At 46.2% G+C, this 18,875-nt stretch overlaps 1 protein-coding gene and 1 pseudogene across 1 annotated transcript; both read right to left on the reverse strand.

The window, feature by feature from the left end:
* Window positions 1-2,567: 2,567 nt before the first annotated feature.
* LOC133558692 (uncharacterized) lies at window positions 2,568-3,832 on the reverse strand (annotated as a pseudogene).
* Window positions 3,833-4,510: 678 nt separating this feature from the next.
* Window positions 4,511-5,389, reverse strand: LOC133555689 (uncharacterized). The gene has a single exon (XM_061905014.1). The coding sequence runs from the start codon at window positions 5,289-5,291 to the stop codon at window positions 4,542-4,544; it is 750 nt and encodes a 249-aa protein (XP_061760998.1). The 5' UTR covers window positions 5,292-5,389; the 3' UTR covers window positions 4,511-4,541.
* Between the last annotated feature and the right edge of the window lie 13,486 nt (window positions 5,390-18,875).

Genomic DNA, 18,875 nt, shown 5'->3' on the forward strand with positions numbered 1-18,875 from the left:
AAATATGAGATAAGAAACTCAAAATTACTAAATAAAAGTAATAATTATGAGATACAAAATGTAAAAATTACCAGATAAGAAAGTCAAAATTATGAGATAAGAAACTCAACATCATGAGATAACCAGTCATAAATTATGAGACAAAAAGTCTCAATTATGAAATAAAAAGTCATAATTGTGAGATACAAAGTCTGAATTGTGAGATAAAAAGTCATAATTGTGAGATAAAAAGGCAAGATTGTGAGATGAAAAGTCATAAATGTGAGATACAAAGTCATAATTGTGAGATAAAAAGTCATAGTTATGAAATAAAAAGTCATAAATGTGAGATACAAAGTCATAAATGTGAGATCAAAAGTCATAATTGTCAAATAAAAAGTCTGAATTGTGAGATAAAAAGTCATAATTGTGATCTAAAAAGTCATAATTGTGAGATAGAAAGTCACAATTGTGAGAGACAAAGTCATGATTGTGAGATATAAAGTCAGATTTTAACAAATGTAAAGTGTGTTACAAATTATAATTATTATTATTAGTATAGTACCGCGATACTAATGAATAATGTTCGGTACTATACCGCCTCTAAAAAGTACCAGAATTTTGGAAGTGTGTGACTGTTGAGACGCATTTTAAGTGCCGTCTCACCCGGGCCGGGAGCAGGAAAACAATTTGAGGAGGCAGGACTTGAGTCAAGTAGAAGTATTTTATTTAACGCAGTCTGCAGAGAGCGGAGATCGTTTAGTACACTTGAACAGTAGTACCAGGAAAACCCAAAGCGATCTGTCTGAGAGTTTGTTATACAGCAGCTATATACCCTGTGCCAGTAGTTATCTGATTGGTCAGTCTACTGACTGACGTCAGTTGCTATGTGTCTCGTGTCTAGGAACCTCCCTTGGTCTCCTGTTAAGTTGGTTGTTGCTCAAACATCTGTTTCCTGTTAGTGCAGTGTTTGGCACACTGAGCCAAATTGAGGTCAGGACGTTTGCTTTGTACACTCATTAATCCCCCTTTTGATCTCTATTAAAGAGATCACAAATCAAAACATCGTATAATATGTACTTAAAAATTCGACTAAGTACTAATACTTAGTGGCACCTTAAACTTGAGTTGTACCCGTGATGGACAGATGTATCAGGGCCCAAAGAAAGACCATGAGTACCCCAAACCAACAGAGAATAAGGAGGTCGATGGTTGTCACGATCTTCTTGGTCCCTCGACGAATCTGGTTGGTGGTTTGGCACACCACGTGTAGGAGAGGAGCGCTATTTCACCTCCTCCCACAGGGATTTTGGGTAGACTACCTCACCCTGATGCCAACAGGGGATTATTCTGCCCCTTGTTGATTGGTGGTCTTCTCCCGTTGTTGTTGTTCACGTAACTCGGTACGTGTCTCTCTCAACGTGCGTGCAGGGGCGTCCGCCGCTGCACACTGGCTTCAGTGGAACCACGTGTCTCCCTTGCCGTTCAGCCGAACAGCATGCGAGGTGCGTTCAGTCACTCGATATGGACCCGTCCACCTGGGTTCGGTCCACTTTCGCTTGAGCACCTTCAGTAGGACCCACTCTGTGCTTGGTGGAGTCGCTGTGTCTTCCTTGTTTCTCTCCCCCACCTGCTTGGCATACTCTGCAACAAGGGTTTGTAAAGCATGGAAATACTGCGTGTGGGTTAATGACTGATCATCACCTTTGATTCCAATAAGCTTGGACTGGGGCCCTGGAAACCTCCTGCCTGTGGTCAGCTCAAAGGGAGTAAAGGCCGTACTTTGGTTTATTGAGCTTCGAACAGACATGAGGGCAAGGGGTAGCGCATCTAGCCAATTCATTTTGGTCTGTGCACAGATTTTTGCCAATTTAGATTTGAGTGTTTGGTTCATTCTTTCAACCTTTCCTTGGGATTGTGGGTGGTAGACCGAACTAAACCTGTGTTTCAACCCCAGCATTTCTTCAACCTTTTGCAGATCATGGTTTTTGAAATGTGTACCATTATCTGATCGGATTTTCTCAGGAAAACCATGTCTGGGGATATACTGGTTTACCAAAAACTTCACCACTGTCTTACTGTCTTCCCTTTTTGTAGGGAGTACCTCTGGCCAACCTGAATACGCATCCACACATACCAACATATACCTGTACCCTTTTACTGATTTCACCATATCTGTGTAATCTATGATGATTTCTTTCCCTGTTTTCGTCTCGAGAGGGAAACGTCCAGGATGCGGTCTGACTGTTGGTCGTGCATTATACATGGTGCATTCAGGGCAAGTATGTACATGATATTTACACATATCTTTCAAAAATGGGTGCCACCAATTTTCGAGGTTTCTCTGCATCTGTGCAGCCCCGACATGTCCCACTCCGTGCGCCTCAGTTAGTGCTATGTTTTTTATTCCAGGTGGTAGCACAATCCGGCCATCCGGACTTCGCCACAAATCGTCGGTTTTTGTGCAGCCTCTGGCCAGCCATAGTGATTTCTCCTCCGGTGAAGTTTAACTCTGTTCCGTTTTTACATGTACAAGTTCCCTATTGGTATCTGGGGTTGTCTCAGTGTCAGAGCAGAGCATCATCATATTATGTACATATCCGGCTGCTTTTTTCCGCAGCTGCATCAGCCGCCTCATTTCCTATTTTCGTGTGCGAGTGTGTTTTCTCATGACCCTTACATTTGATTACGGCTACCTTTTGTGGTAACATCAGTGCTTCCGCTAGTTCTTTCATCTCTGCCTCATGCTTAATGGGTTTGTTGGACGCCGTAAGGTATCCTGTTCTTTGCCATTGTGGCAATTCTATGTGTACCGCCCCTATTGCATAAGCTGAGTCAGTGTAAATGTTGATTACCTGGTCCTCTCCTGCTTTCAACGCTTTGATTACAGCAATTATTTCTGCTCTCTGTGCTGACTGGGGTCCCTCAATTTTGTCTGCAACAACTGTTTTTACCCCACTACAGCATAGGCTGAGATTAGGCCTTGTTTTTCATGTCGGAAACAACACCCATCTGTGTACAAGTTTCTTCCTCCCTCAAATGATTCTGCCTGTAAGTCTGGTCTGACTTTTTCCTCTTTCTGAACCTTGTCTGCACATAGATGTGGTGTACCTGTACCCATTTGGTCTGCCATGTTAACCCCCTCATGTGTGACTGTCAGGTTTGGCGCTTCTAGTACTTTCGCTAGTCGCCTCTGTCTGCGCGCTGTGAGCGTGAATGTTGCAGAATTGACGTATGCCACAACGCTGTGAGTGGTTAGAACGTGCAGTGGGTGGTCCATGACAATGTGTGCTGTTTTTTGTATGATTTTTGCTATTCCCGCGACATGTTGTGTGCACGTTGGGTGACGTTTTTCCATGCTGTCGAGCATCGTACTGATGTACATCAATATTTTCCTCTCTCCCCCTTTTTTCTGGAACAGCACACCGTTGACACAGTGTGATGTACCAGAAACATCAAGATAGAAGGTGGAGGAGTAGTCGGGGATCGCAAGTTCAGCCGCATGGGAAAGTTGCTGTTTGAGGGATATAAACGAAACCTCAGCTTCCGTAGTCCAATTAAGCTGTGCAGACAGTTTTCGCATGCCGTGTTTGCGAACGAGGTCCCGAAGGGATGATGTAAGGCCTGTGTAGTTAGCGACATAATTCCTGCTGTAGCCCGTAAGCCCAAGGAAAGAAAGCATGTCTTTACCTGTTTTGGGTTTAGGGTGGTGTAGGATCGTGTCCCTGTGTTCTGGTGATAAACCGGACCCTTCCTGTGAGATCTGTCTGCCTAAGAAGGAAACGACTTTCCGGACTACCTGTAGTTTGGACTTACTGGCCTTAAGAAGTGACATCAAAGGTGTTTATAATACTTTTACTTTCAGAAACATCTAAGAAAAAGTTTAGCTGATAGTCAAGTAAATTATTCAACCTGGTGAAGGCGACAAAATATGCTTATATTTATGTTGACACGAATGCTAGAAAAACACCAACCTTATGGCGGATGCTTTTGCAATAGTAATTTGACATTCTACCACACCTGGTGGCCGCATTAATTCGTTAAGTCAAGCTCATGTTGTAGAAAGTTGAATGATGCGGACACGTTTGTTACCGAATACTTTCTATTAGACTTCTGTCTTGACTACTTTGTGCATGTAATAAGCAACTATAATTATTTGATATGCTTAAATGTCATGTGTAGTTTTAGCTCAGCTGTTGTGTAGCTGCTAGCTCCTTGTAGCCTACAGCCGCAGTGTCCAAAGTGCAGCCCATAGCTATGTGTTTAACAGACAACTGAAACAATTAATAATGTGGTATTTGTGTGGTTTCATCATTGGACCTAAGTCTTTAGTTTCCGTAGGGGGGGACAGAGAGCAAGGGAACAATGTGGGACTGCGTTGGTGTCTATCTTACACCATGCTAGTTGTTGCACAGATATGTCAACGTGAGTAGCCACACCTTGAGTTCCAACATGTATGTATATATATATATAAAAAGGAGTCAAAGGCCTCCTGATATGTCGTCTACTTGTGATCATAACAAATGGCGGGTCGGGTGGTGGTGCACACGGAAACAGCTCAGTCAGCCAGGGTTTTCACTGATAGAACAGTTGCAGCAGGAGTTGGGGTACTCAGTAGGCCCCAGCCATGTTTGGTGCTCCAGGCTGTGGTATGAGCCCATGCTCATGGAGGTGCCTTGATAGTGGTGCCGCAGCTTGGTGGTTGTACCGTCAGGTAACACCAGGAAGGTCCCTTCTGTGCGATATTGAATGTCAGGGCACAGTTTGTAAAGCAGGTCATTACCAAGCAGGCACGGTGTGTTCAGGTCGACCACGAAGGGGTGCTTCAGTGTGTGTCCAGCAATTTGAACCGGAAGCGGTTTGGTGACAGGTAACCTTCTTGTGACCTCAGCGAAGCCTTTGACCTTCAGAAGGGAAGCACACAGTTTCTTTGGCACGTTTGCATTCAGAAATGAGTGGGTGGCACCAGTGTCAATCACGAACTGATAACATTGTCCATTGACACTTATGTCCAGCAGAGGTCTGTTTGTATCCCCTTCTGGGCGTCCAGCTGTGGGCACAGGCGAAACAGTTTCCACCCCGGATTGACCTTGAAGCATCGCGTTGTCCACCATCCGAGTCCATCTGTCTGGTCTCTTATCTGTTGCGGATTCTTTTCTCCGCCTGCTGGAACTCAAAAGGAAGGTCACCCACTGCTGAATATACTTTAGCTGATTTTTGTCCTTTCGGTTCTTTTGACTTTTAAGGAGTCGTTTCCTTGTTACTCTGTCATCCGTCTTATCATCGTCATCCCGCTCAGCCCAATTATGCATATCACGTTTTAAAACCACAACATCAATTGTCCCATTAAATGTTAATCAATACCCCTTTTTCAACGATTTATACGCATTATTTTATGTATATTTAAGTAACTTTTCTAAATCAACTAAAGATTATCTAAGAATCCTTTGAACTGCACAAGTGTTGGCTTATCTATAAGTTAATGAGAGTATCGTTTGTGTCTATTAGTTAGTTGTGTATTCTGACTTCCTGTCGTGTGTGATATTCTACAAAATAAGGGCATGTGTTTATTCTCATTCGTCTAAAACTATCAGTGACACACACACACACACACACACACACACACACACACACACACACGCACACACACACACACACACACACCTATTTGTGTGCGCGAACGCACATTCCAAGAGATAAGGCGGAACACGCTCAAAGATGCCCTTGTTTCTAAGACAACTCTTATCTCACGGCTCACCCAGAAGCGCAGCTGCATCATATCAACCCTTAGTAACTGCTTGTGAAAACCTTTCTTGTTTTTCTTTAAATCTCTCTCTGAGTTGTTTATCCATAAATTCAGTGTACCCAGCCTCCCCGGACTCAGTTACTACGATAGGTTGAGGTGATTTATGTACAGCTGATAAGGGAGGCGCCGGTGGAAACGGCAGTGAGATCATCGCAGGTGTAGAGGATTTAATGGAGCGCAGCGAGAGTTTGTCCGAGCTACATTCTTTGTCGGTTACGTGACCGCCAGGCGGATCAATGTTCAGTGTGCCTTTTTCAATGTAAAATGTGGGATACATGCCGTGGTTTGGAGGCGCATAGGGTGCAGGACATGTGGGGACATGAGGTGCAATTACCGATTTGGAGTGAAGCTCCTTTTGGTGCAGATGTTTCGTGCTTTGCCAGCAGATCAACATTTCAGCCCACTCCCGTCGCTCCTTCTCCCAGTCGCGCTCCTTTTTCCTCCAACTGGACTTTCTGCAACAAACCTAAAATCTTTCCCTGCTCTTCCGCTTCATCTCTCTTTATAGCTGCTATGTTCATCTTATCAAGTATCAATTGTCCTAAGGGCCCTATATGTTCCAATGTTTTCCCCATGTCCTAAATAAGTTGTTCTAATTTTTGTTTTGCTTTTGTTACTTTCTTCTCTTTATCTGTTGGCTTTGATGTGGCAGCTAGGGCATTAGCTGTGGATCCAATTTGGGTCAATAGGGTGACATATGGGCTGACCGGGCCCCATCCAACATCATCTATTTCTCTATCAAACTCTCCTTCCATTTTTTAACTAGACTCTGAGCTCCACAGTTTTATTGCGACAACAATCTTCCCGGAGATAGCTGTGTTAGCCCACTGCGGTTCTCTGAGAGACAAGCTTCTAGGCCGGCCCTAAAGGTCGGTCCGGTCTCCCACTGGGTGTCCTATCACAAGAACCACAGCGTTTACTCCAAAAATAAGATGTCTCGCTTATTAACTGGGTGATTTAGCCCTCGCTGCGTGTCTGTTGGTCAGATATGGACGGTTTTCACCGCCCACCCCGCCCTAAACTGTAGCGAATGAACGACGTTCGTTGGCACCGTTAGGTATCCCGTCAGTTCATCAGCCGCAGACCCAGCACACAACGAGTATTCACACAACGATTTACTCAGAGTCTTATTCTCCCCACTTCCCTTCTTACCTCAACAACACTTAAAATACACACACAAAGTTATTGCACATACACATTCGATACCCACACAGTATTTTCTTTAGCTTAAAGTTGTGTTATCGAAAGACTACTCAGTCTCTGTTTTAAACTGCAGTTTCCTTCGACTGTATTTTGTCTTCTCCCCTCATTTTTCCCACGTAAAACAACCTATTTTGTTGTTTTGAGGAGTTTTATACAGCGATATTTCAATCTCTCCAAGGTTTATAAACCCATTTTCCCAAACGTTTTTGGAGTTTTCATATCGTAACAACAACTAGAATTTAGGGACCTCAACCCCCGGGACTCTAACCCAGCCGCGGTACTAACCGCTCCTGGACCCCGTCGGATCTCAGGTGGAGTTACGCCACTCTCGAGGTTACTGTGTATTCCTCCTGTATCGAAGTTAGGGTTAGGGTTAGGGTTAGGGTTAGGGTTACACTTCTACTGACTCTTTTAGTTTTTATGTTTTCTTACAAGTACATAGGACAGGACACTATTTTAGTAGTTTCCAATATGCAGAATTTGTTTTAACAGGTTTCTGCTTACCTTATTTGTAAGTGCCGGCTAGTGTCTTTGTCCTTTGTCCATGAAGAACATTTTTAGGTCCGAATGGTCCTCTCAATGTTCTCCTCACAACTCCCTCGATCCCGGACGAGTCCCCAAATTGTTGAGACGCATTTTAAGTGCCGTCTCACCCAGGCCGGGAGCAGGAAAATTTTTTTCGAGGAGGCAGGAATTGAGTCAAGTAGAAGTATTTTATTTAACGCAGTCTGCAGAGAGCGGAGATCGTTTAGTACACTTGAACAGTAGTACCAGGAAAACCCAAAGCGATCTGTCTGAGAGTTTGTTATACAGCAGCTATATACCCTGTGCCAGTAGTTATCTGATTGGTCAGTCTACTGACTGACGTCAGTTGCTATGTTTCCTGTTAGTGCAGTGTTTGGCACACTGAGCCAAAATGAGGTCAGGACGTTTGCTTTGTACACTCATTAGTGATGTATTCCATTGTACTTGTATGCACGTTTCAAACTGACACCAACCTATGAAACGCTTTAAAAATCATCCAAAAACCTCCAGTAAGGATTAATATACACACGATAAGTATTTCGCTACTGTGTTGGATCCCCTTTGGACTGATGCGTCATCTATGTTGCTGCTTTTGATACCGTCGATCATAATATTTTATTAGAGCGTATCAAAACACGAATTGATATGTCAGACTCAGCCCTGTCTTGGTTTAACTCTTATCTTACTGACAGGGTGCAGTGCGTCTCCCATAACAGTGTGTCCTCGGACTACGTTAAGGTAACGTGTGGAGTTCCCCAGGGTTCGGTCCTTGGCCCTGCACTCTTCAGCATCTACATGCTGCCGCTGGGTGACGTCATACACAAACACGGTGTTAGCTTTCACTGTTATGCTGATAACACCCAACTCTACATGCCCCTAAAGCTGACCAACACGCCGGATTGTAGTCAGCTGGAAGCGTGTCTTAATGAAATTAAACAATGGATGTCTGCTAATTTTTTGCAAATTAACGCCAAAAAAACGGAAATGCTGGTTATCGGTCCTGTTAGACACCGACCTCTATTTATCAATACAACTTTAACATTTGACAACCAAACAATTAAACAAGGTGACTCGGTAAAAAAATTTAGGTATTATGTTTGACCCAACTCTCTCCTTTGAGTCACACATTAAAAGCGTCACTAAAACGGCCTTCTTTCATCTCCGTAATATTGCTAAAATTCGCTCCATTTTGTCCACTAAAGACGCTGAGATCATTATCCATGTGTTTGTTACGTCTCGTCTCGATTACTGTAACGTATTATTTTGGGGTCTCCCCATGTCTAGCATTAAAACATTACAGTTGGTACAAAATGCGGCTGCTAGACTTTTGACAAGAACAAGAAAGTTTGATCATATTACACCTATACTGGCTCACCTGCACTGGCTTCCTGTGCACTTAAGATGTGACTTTAAGGTTTTACTACTTACGTATAAAATACTACACGGTCTAGCTCCATCCTATCTTGCCGATTGTATTGTACCATATGTCCCGGCAAGAAATCTGCGTTCAAAAGACTCCGGCTTATTAGTGATTCCTAAAGCCCAAAAAAAGTCTGCGGGCTATAGAGCGTTTTCCGTTCGGCTTCCAGTACTCTGGAATGCCCTCCCGGTAACAGTTCGAGATGCTACCTCAGTAGAAGCATTTAAGTCTCACCTTAAAACTCATTTGTGTACTCTAGCCTTTAAATAGATCTCCTTTTTAGACCAGTTGATCTGCCGCTTCTTTTCTTTTTCTCCCTTGTGGAGGGTGTCCGGTCCGATGACCATGGATGAAGTACTGGCTGTCCAGAGTCGAGACCCAGGATAGACCGCTCTTCAGGACCCAGGATGGACCGCTCGCCTGTGTATCGGTTTGGGACATCTCTACGATGCTGATCCGCCTCCGCTTGGGATGGTTTCCTGTGGACGGGACTCTCCCTGCCCACTGGATGTGAGTTTTCCTTGCCCTTATGTGGGTTCCTCCGAGGATGTCGTAGTCGTAATGGTTTGTACAGTCCTTTGAGACATTTGTGATTTAGGGCTATATAAATAAACATTGATTGATTGATAATATATAAATGATGTAAGTATATAGTTTCATGTAGTAACTTTCATAATAAGATGTAGAATTTCCATATTTTAAGTACTAATGTCACAGACACATCAGAACGCTCACTTTCCCTCCAACAACAAGAAGACTACTAATCATGTCAGACTTGATGAGAGACAACAAACATAAAAAAACAGTCACTTACTGTACAATGTCTGCTCTCACTGGGATACAGACTGATGGGATGTTTATATCTTCCACTTTACATCAACAATTCATCATAATCCTCCTGAAGGTTTTAAAAAAGTATTTTTCGTGTCATTCTGGCCATCTACGGGTCTAAGTTGGATGTCAAAGTTGACCAGCTTGTAGGTTTATGTACACAACCTTCTACTATCCAGGTGAGAGACATGATTTATCATCTACAATGAACTTTCAGCGACTCAGAGGCCATGCAGCAGCGCAACATGTGATGTTTAGAGTGCAGCCTGACTAAGAGAGGTGACCTTGACGTGATGTGATCCGTCAACTGAAGGACTGGGAGTCACAATCTAGTAGATTGGCAGCACTAGATGCTCCTTGGTGCGGGAATGTTGTCTGTCTGTGTTGGCCACTTGTACCCCGTCTAGCCCGCCGTTTAGCTGAGATAGGCACCAGCCCCCGCGGTAGAGAATGGATGGAAGCTGGTGCCCACTAAAAAGGAGAAGCACGGGTGTTGGATTGAGTTGCATGAAACCTTAAAGGTGAACAAAGCAAACAGGTGTTTCCAGTTATTGACTTTTCATACTATACACCTTCATTCTTCTCAAACCATCAATTCATGGATTATTTCCTACTAAAACTGCGCATGAGGGAACTTCTGGACTTGAAGCAGAGACCTCTTCATCTGCAGTTCAACACTACCACTGAGACATCGCTCCCCTTGTGGGTGTGGCCTTCACAGTCTTGGACACACAAACACAATCTGATGAACACATGATCAACCTTCCCTTCCTCTACCTTCATGTGTCCATCTGAGAACCCTCCAGTCTCAGATTATAACTTTAGGTCAAATGTCCAAAACAATTCCACTTGTAGGGAGCAAAAGCTGACCTCAAGACCTCCGGTTCAACGGTCAAGAAAAAGCAAATAACCCTGACAGGATTTAAACACGAAACCTTCTGATCCGGAGTCAGACGCCCTACCGTTGCACCACAGTCAGGTGACATCACCTGTTTATAAAAGTCAGAACGTAGGTGAGGATAATAAGACAAAAGTACTGCTGTACACTCACTGCACCTTTCTCCTTTGATTGATGGAACAGTTTATTGACATTTTAAAGAAAACTGTGGAGGGGCGTGGTCGACGCTTCCCCTGCGGGCGAGGCGTGCACAGGAGCCGGCTGTGAAGCGATGACAGGGGCGCGGGAGACCATGAGAAGGTGTTGGGGAACAGACGCGAGGCAGAGACGCGGACGGAAGGAGCGGCAGTCCACTAATTGCTGAAAAGCAAAACATTGAAAAATATAGATTGTGAAGTGAAAAATAAAAACCCTGTACTCGGCACCCGCCTGGCTGTGCTCTCTTCGGTCAAGAACGACCCAACGGCTGCAGACGCGTTCACATTTGCGCCCAGCTAAACGAATCCAGAAGAAAAAAAAAAGGACAAACAGAATGACTGCACCGACCCCACTGGAGGCATTTGGGAGAGTGCTGGCAGAAGTATCCGCGGCGAGCCAGCAGCAGACGCAGGTGCTGCAGTCGCTGACAGAGGGGGGGGGGGTCACCAAGCGCCGGAGCGAAGGCCTCCATGCAGCGCATGGCGGAGGCCGAGGATCCACAGGCCTACGTCGACATCTTTGAGGCCACCGCAACAGCGTGCGGATGGCCTCAAGAAGAGTGGGGGGTGAGGCTGTTGCCTCTCCTAGTAGGGGAGGCGCAGCGAGCGGCGCTCAGCCTACCAGCAGCGGCCCGGGTAGAGTTCCAACACCTAAGGAGGGCAATCCTGGACCGGGTCGGCAGCACGGCAGAAGACCATCTGCGCCGCTTAAGGTCCTTGAAACTAGGACCAGAGGACCGACCGTTCGCTCTTGGGCAACAGCTCCGGGATGCGGCAGCAAGATGGCTCCAGCCAGGACAACGGGACAGCCAGATGTTCGAGCTCATCTTGCTGAAGCAGTTCCATCCCAACACGGACCGCGGCGTGGGTGAGGTACCACCGGCCGCAAAACCTGACCGAAGCGGTAAACCTGGCGGAAGATCACCTGGCGGAAGATCACCTGGCGGTCCATCGTGACGCACGGAGGGAGGAGGGGACCCCAAGACCGACAGAAAGACCCACACCGGCCCCGCGCAGACGATCCGCACCGCCGGTGGCCACAGCGCCATTGGGGCCCCGTTCCCGACCGACAAGGCCCACGGCGTTCTATGAGCAGGGTACCAGCGCTGCTGATAGCGGGCTTCCCCCGCAGACGGCACTGCGAACACCAGGGCAGGTGTGTTGGGGGTGCGGACAGCCCGGTCACCTGAGGCGGGAGTGCGCCGCATGGAGGTGGACCAGGTGATACGGGTTGCCGGGCCTCCAGCAGCCTCCCCCGATCCAGGGGAGACGTATTGCGTCCCGGTAAGGGTACAAGGGAGTACACACCGGGTTATGGTGGATTCGGGCTGCAAACAGTGCATGATCCACCAGAAACTGGTTCGACCAAGGGCGTTGAGGCACGCGACACAAGGGAGGATAAGGTGTATACATGTGGATGTGCACACGTACCCTATTGTGCCTATGGAAATCTGGCATAAGGGCCAAAAACATACCGTAAAGGTTGCCGTAAGCGCGCAACTTAAGCACCCCCTGATTTTAGGGACAAATTGGCCGGGGTTTAGCCAACTAATGGAACAATTTATGGGGAGGCGTTCACGGGCTGTAGGACAGGGTAGTATCCGCGCAGCACTCAGTGGCGACGCGGGTTCGAGCGGTGCTGCCAAGCGGGAACCGGCGGGGGCTTTGCGGGAGGCTCCCCCGGACCTCCAGTGGAGACCCACGGAGGACTTTCCCCTCGAACAGTCCCGCGATGAAACTCTGCGCGCGGCCTGGGACCAGGTGGATTACATCGACGGTCAGCTGGTGCGCCCGGGGAAAACGCGCGTATTTCCCCACTTTTCCATTATAAGAGATAAGCTATACCGAGTGACCCGTGACACTCAAACAGGCGAAGAATATACCCAATTGTTGGTGCCAAAACCCCGCCGGGAAATGGTTTTCCAGGCGGGGCATTGCAATCCCCTCGCGGGCCACATGGGGTACGAAAAAACACTTAATCGGGTCATGGTCCGGTTTCTATTGGCCAGGCATCCGGGCGGACATTCGCCGATGGTGTGCTGCCTGCCCGGACTGCCAGCTGGTGAACCCGGCGGCCATCCCAAAAGCCCCGTTGCGGCCATTACCGCTCATAGAGGTCCCATTCGATAGAATCGGAATGGACCTCATCTGACCATTTTACCCGAGCACACGGGGATATCGATTTGTGTTAGTTCTAGTGGATTACGCAACCCGATATCCCGAAGCAGTGCCGCTGCGCTCCATCTCGGCAAAGAGGGTAGCACAAGCACTGTTTTCGGTCATCACCCGGGTAGGGATTCCGAAATAAATCCTTACTGACCAGGGCACGTCCTTTATGTCGCGCACGATAAAGGAATTATACGGATTACTGGGAATTAAATCCATCCGGACCAGCGTTTACCATCCGCAAACGGATGGCCTGGTAGAAAGATTGAATAAAACACTGAAAACTATGATCCGTAAATTCATACACGAGGACAAACCTAATTGGGACAAATGGCTGGATCCCTTGATGTTTGCAATGCGGGAGGCACCCCAGACCTCCCTCGGCTTTACGCCCTTTGAGTTACTTTACGGCAGGAGGCCGCGCGGCGTGCTGGACCTTATTAAAGAAAGCTGGGAGGAAGGATCCAGCCGCAGTAAGAATGAAATTAAATACGTGTTGGACATACGAGCAAAACTTCACAAAGTGGCGCATTTATCACGGGGAAATTTGCTCCGCGCCCAACAACGACTACAGCGCACGTATAATCGGGGGACCCAGCTGAGAAAATTTTTAGCGGGAGAAAAAGTACTTGTACTACTCCCAACCTCCAGCTCTAAATTACTGGCCAAGTGGCAAGGGCCCTTTGTGGTCACACGGCAGACTAGCGAGGTAAATTACGAGGTCCGGCGCCCGGACCGGGGCGGAGACATGCAAATTTACCACGTGAACCTGCTGAAGGCATGGACGCAGGCCGAGCCTGTCTCCATGGTGACGGTAGTGAAGGAGGAGGAGGAGGAGCTGGGGCCGGAGGTCCCGCGCTGCGCCTCTCCCCCTCCCCTTCCTTATGATGACCAGCTCACATTGGCTCAAAGAGTGGAGGTTGCTGAATTACAGCGTCGCTTTTCAGATGTGTTCTCCGCGCGGCCCGGCCGCACGGACCTCATCTGCCATCGCATTGAGACCATCCCTGTAGGCTTCCAGAGCACAAGCGCAAAATGGTCCGGGAAGAATTAAAAACCATGCTGGAGTTGGGAGTAATAGAAGAATCCCACAGTGCATGGTGTAGCCCCATCGTTCTAGTGGGGATGAAGGATGGGTCTATACGGTTCTATGTGGATTACCGCAAGGTGAATGAGGTGTCACGTTTCGACGCGTACCCAATGCCTCGGGTCGACGAGCTCCTGGATCGGCTAGGCACAGCGCGTTTTTTTTCCACACTGGATTTAACCAAGGGCTACTGGCAGATTCCCTTATCGCCAGAGTCCCGGGAAAAAACGGCCTTCTCCACTCCAGAAGGCTTATACCAATTCGTGACACTCCCGTTTGGATTGTTCGGTGCGCCCACGACGTTCCAGCGCCTCGTGGACCGGGTGCTGCGACCCAACGGGGCCTACGCAGCTGCATACCTGGATGATGTCATCATCCAGTCCAGGGTGACAGCTGGGAGGAACATCTGCAGCGGGTGGGAACATCTGCAGCGGGTGGGGGCGGTGCTTGAGTCCTTGAGGCGGGCGGGGCTCACCGCCATCCCCGGGAAGTGTACGATTGTTCGGAGGGAGGTACAGTATCTGGGGTACCACTTGGGGGGGCTGGGAAAGTGCGACCGCAGGTTGACAAAACGACGGCGATCGCGGCATGCCCACCCCCCAAGACGAAAAAGGAGGTGAGGCGGTTTTTGGGCATGGCCGGGTACTACCGCCGGTTCATTCCCCGGTTCGCGGACTTGACCAGCCACCTGACCGACTTCACCCGGGAGGGTGCGCCAGAACTGGTCCAGTGGACGGAGCAGTGCCAGCAGGTGTTCGAACAGGTAAAATCTGCACTCTGCGAGGAGCCGGTACTGTGTATGCCTAACTTCTCCATCCCTTTCTGCCTGAAGGCGGATGCGTCGGAGCGGGGGCTGGGGGCAGTGTTGTCGCAGCAGGTGGGGGGTGTCGACCGACCCATCCTATACATCAGCCGGAAGCTCTCGGAGCAGGAGGCGAAATACAGTACGGTGGAGAGAGAGTGCCTCGCGGTCCGATGGGCGGTCGGGGCCCTCCGGTATTACCTGTTGGGGCGCCCCTTCAGCCTCTGCTCGGACCACAAGCCGCTCCAGTGGCTCCACCGCATGAAGGATGCCAACGCACGGATCACCCGGTGGTACCTAGCGTTGCAACACTACAACTTCCGGGTGGTCCACCGGCCGGGTATGCAGATGGCCGTGGCCGACTACCTCTCTCGCCCCTCTACAGGGGGGGGGGGGGGGGCGGCCTTAAACTGGCGGTGGAGGCATGTGGAGGGGCGTGGTCGACGCTTTCCCTGCGGGCGAGGCGTGCACAGGAGCCGGCTGTGAAGCGATGACAGGGGCGCGGGGGACCATGAGAAGGTGTTGGGGAACAGACGCGAGGCAGAGACGCGGACGGAAGGAGCGGCAGTCCACTAATTGCTGAAGAGCAAAACATTGAAAAATATAGATTGTGAAGTGAAAAATAAAAACCCTGTACTCTGCACCCGCCTGGCTGTGCTCTCTTCGGACAAGAATGACCCAACGGCTCCAGACGCGGTCACAAATACATATACTCTTGAAGGAATCCATAAAGTACTATCCTACCATCCATCCATCTATCTATCTATCTATCTATCTATCTATCGCTTCAAATAGGCAGATGGATGGCACAAAAAGCCAAAAGGTTTGTTCCATTGTGTGCTACCAAATATTCATCACATTTCATACATTAAAAAATAATAGATATATTACCTGGAACATGTATATAAAACATTATGTTAAAAATGATAAATAATTTACATATACACATTATACATGTCAGCTGATTTGAAGAACAATATATACAAAAAAATGGGGGGGTACACACACTATGTACATGTTGACTCCAGGAGTGTGTAGTACAGAATGAGAAAAAAAGGATATATATATATACTACCACCACATATACATTTATATTAACCACATATACTCGTATAAATATATATTAACGACATATAAATATATATACATATATAAATATATATTAACCACATATGAATATATACAGTATACACTATAACTGTGAATTGATGAAGGAGGACCCCGACTTAAACAAGTTGAAATACTTATTGGAGTGTTACCATTTAGTGGTAAATTGTAGGGAATATCTACTAATACAAGTCTCAATCAATCGATGAATGAAAGCCAGAAATTACTTAGTTGGGTGCTGAGTGCACTTTCAACCTTCCATGTGTCCCTGTCCCTGTTTCTCTCTGGCACTCACCGAGGGTGGACATTCCCCTTTCCTCTCCCGTATCTCTCCTGCTTGCTCCTTTGTTTTGTCTTGTCTTCAACTTTCTTGTTGCCTCTTTTTGCACTGCTCTCCAAATCTAAACATTGGAACTATTTAACTGGCCTCAACAAAATTGACAAGATCTTGGGTTTGGGGGAACCTGCTGTCGTGACGAAGCGGTTGTTGCTGGACACACGACTGACTCTTGGGAGAAGAAGGAGGGCCGAGAACGTGAAGATATCCACCTATTCGGAATTATGACAACAGGACATCTGCTGATAGGAGTAAGCGTTGCTCTGGTTTGTCGACAAATTGGAAGTTGCTGGCAGTCTTCAAAGTACCCCAAAGCTGCCACAAATGATTGGAGGATGCGGGAAAAACTGTGGATTACATCGGACTGTCTACTCCGCAGGTTTTGAGGACCATTCATAGACAATTTTAGAGTGAAAAGCTAATTTTATTTTCACTCGCATACAAGTCTTTTTAACTTTAATTGTTTCCCTGGCTTCGAGACTCTCCCGAAGATCACGGCAAGCGAAGACACAACAAACTCCCTTTTTTTTTCAAATAGTTCAAGAAAGACCACTACAAATGAACAATATTTTGCACTGTTATACAATTTAATGAATCAGAAACTGATGACATAGTGCTGTATTTTACTTCTTTATCTCTTTTTTCAACCAAAAAATACTTTGCTCTGATTAGGGGGTACTTGAATTAAAAAAATATTCACAGGGGGTACATCACTGAAAAAAGGTTGAGAACCACTGTTATAGACTTATACTCTGTTGCTGCAACAGCAGAGAGTTTATTTTGTCTTGACACTTTGTATTGATATTTTCTATTACATTCTTCCCTTAAATGATCATGTTTACAGTGATTGTTTTGTATGTATTTTTCATGTATGTTGCTTTGGATAAAAGTGTCTGCCAAATACTTAAACATATATAAACACCTGAAAGTCTTTATTTCAGCTAAAACCACCAATCTGTTTCACTGGATTCAGAATAAAACCAAATTCTGTCTTACCCAACAAAGTTAGTATTTGAATATTATTACTTGAAGACTTATCTGTGGTTACAATACAATGAGAATGCATCATAATCAGTGGCGGCTGGTGAATTTTGTTTTAGGTGGGCCTGAAAGTTTGTAAACCACATACCTGTAGGGGGGTCATCCTCCACCAGAAGATTTCTTTGTGATTTTCACATACAAATATTGTAGTTCTTTGCTCCTGCTTAACTCTGTGGTAATATTCTTTTTCCAAAATACAACCAATAGTATGTTAATGTTAAATCTTAGTCGTGAAAAGTAATCCCCCAATTCCTATTTTCAACAGTCCACTCATTTGAGCAGGAAAACGCTGAATACCAGCCCAGCATCTTTGTTTTCTACCTGTCAACTGTCAGTTTAGGCTGCTCGCCGGCTCCTCATCACCACTTCAAGATGGCGGCCAAATTGCTTGCGTCACAGCAGCCAATTCTGCGTCTACTTATAAGATGTCTATGGTTATAACGTCATTGCAAACACGGCAATCTGTTGCGTCCACTGCAGTTCGCTACCTTATTCATACTTTTTGTCAAGTGATTTTTTTTAAGCAGGGTTGCATGATGTACCTACACATAACGTTATGTTAGTGAATGTATCACAAACAGTAACGTAACGTTAGACGGCGGTCAGCAGCACCGCATATTTTAGCCACCTACAAAAAGACAAACATAGTCAAATAAAGGTCAGTTAAAATGTATACTATATTAAGAATGTGTACATATTCCATAGAGCCCTGACATCTGAAAAATACAGCACTGTTCATTGTTATGTTCATGTATTTGTTATGTTTTTTATGTGTACGCACACATAAACACATATATAGTGTGAGATGAGATCAATGAGATAAGGTAACAACGTGATATAAACTGCTGTAGAACTAGTTACAATGCAATATTCCATGGAAATACAATGTTAACACTTTTGTGCAAATAAGTACAGTTGCACTTGTTTTTTCAAATGTGTTTGTACTGTAAAGGAATGAGTTAAATGTTTAGAATAACTGGTCAATAGTGCTATTATGAAGTGCAATGTCAGCACTGTTTTTTTTACAATATATATATACATTCAGCGTTTTAAAAGCATACACAATCTGTGCACATATATTAGTCTGTGGTTAAAAAGACTTGAAATGACTCGAAACTCTAAATGCAGGACTTGGGACTTGACTTGAGACTTCCCGGTATTGACTTTGGACTTGACTCGGGACTTCCCTGTCTTGACTCGAGACTTGAGGGCAAAGACTTGAGACTTACTTGTGACTTGCAAAACAATGACTTGGTCCCACCTCTGCCTGTTGGTACCTGTGAAGTCCCCAAATGTCAACTGAAATATGGCGGAGATGTTTATAAAACTATCTTGTCTTAACTCTTCCTCCAAACCAGCCGTTTGTAATGTGCACTATTTGTGTGCAAATTGAATATTTCATTTGATTTCCAAAACAAAAGACCATTTTCTCTACGGTAAATAATATCTGGCTAAAACGTTGTCAAAGTAAATAGT

Source organism: Nerophis ophidion, linkage group LG01 (genome assembly GCF_033978795.1).
Source record: "Nerophis ophidion isolate RoL-2023_Sa linkage group LG01, RoL_Noph_v1.0, whole genome shotgun sequence".
NCBI lineage: Eukaryota > Metazoa > Chordata > Actinopteri > Syngnathiformes > Syngnathidae > Nerophis > Nerophis ophidion.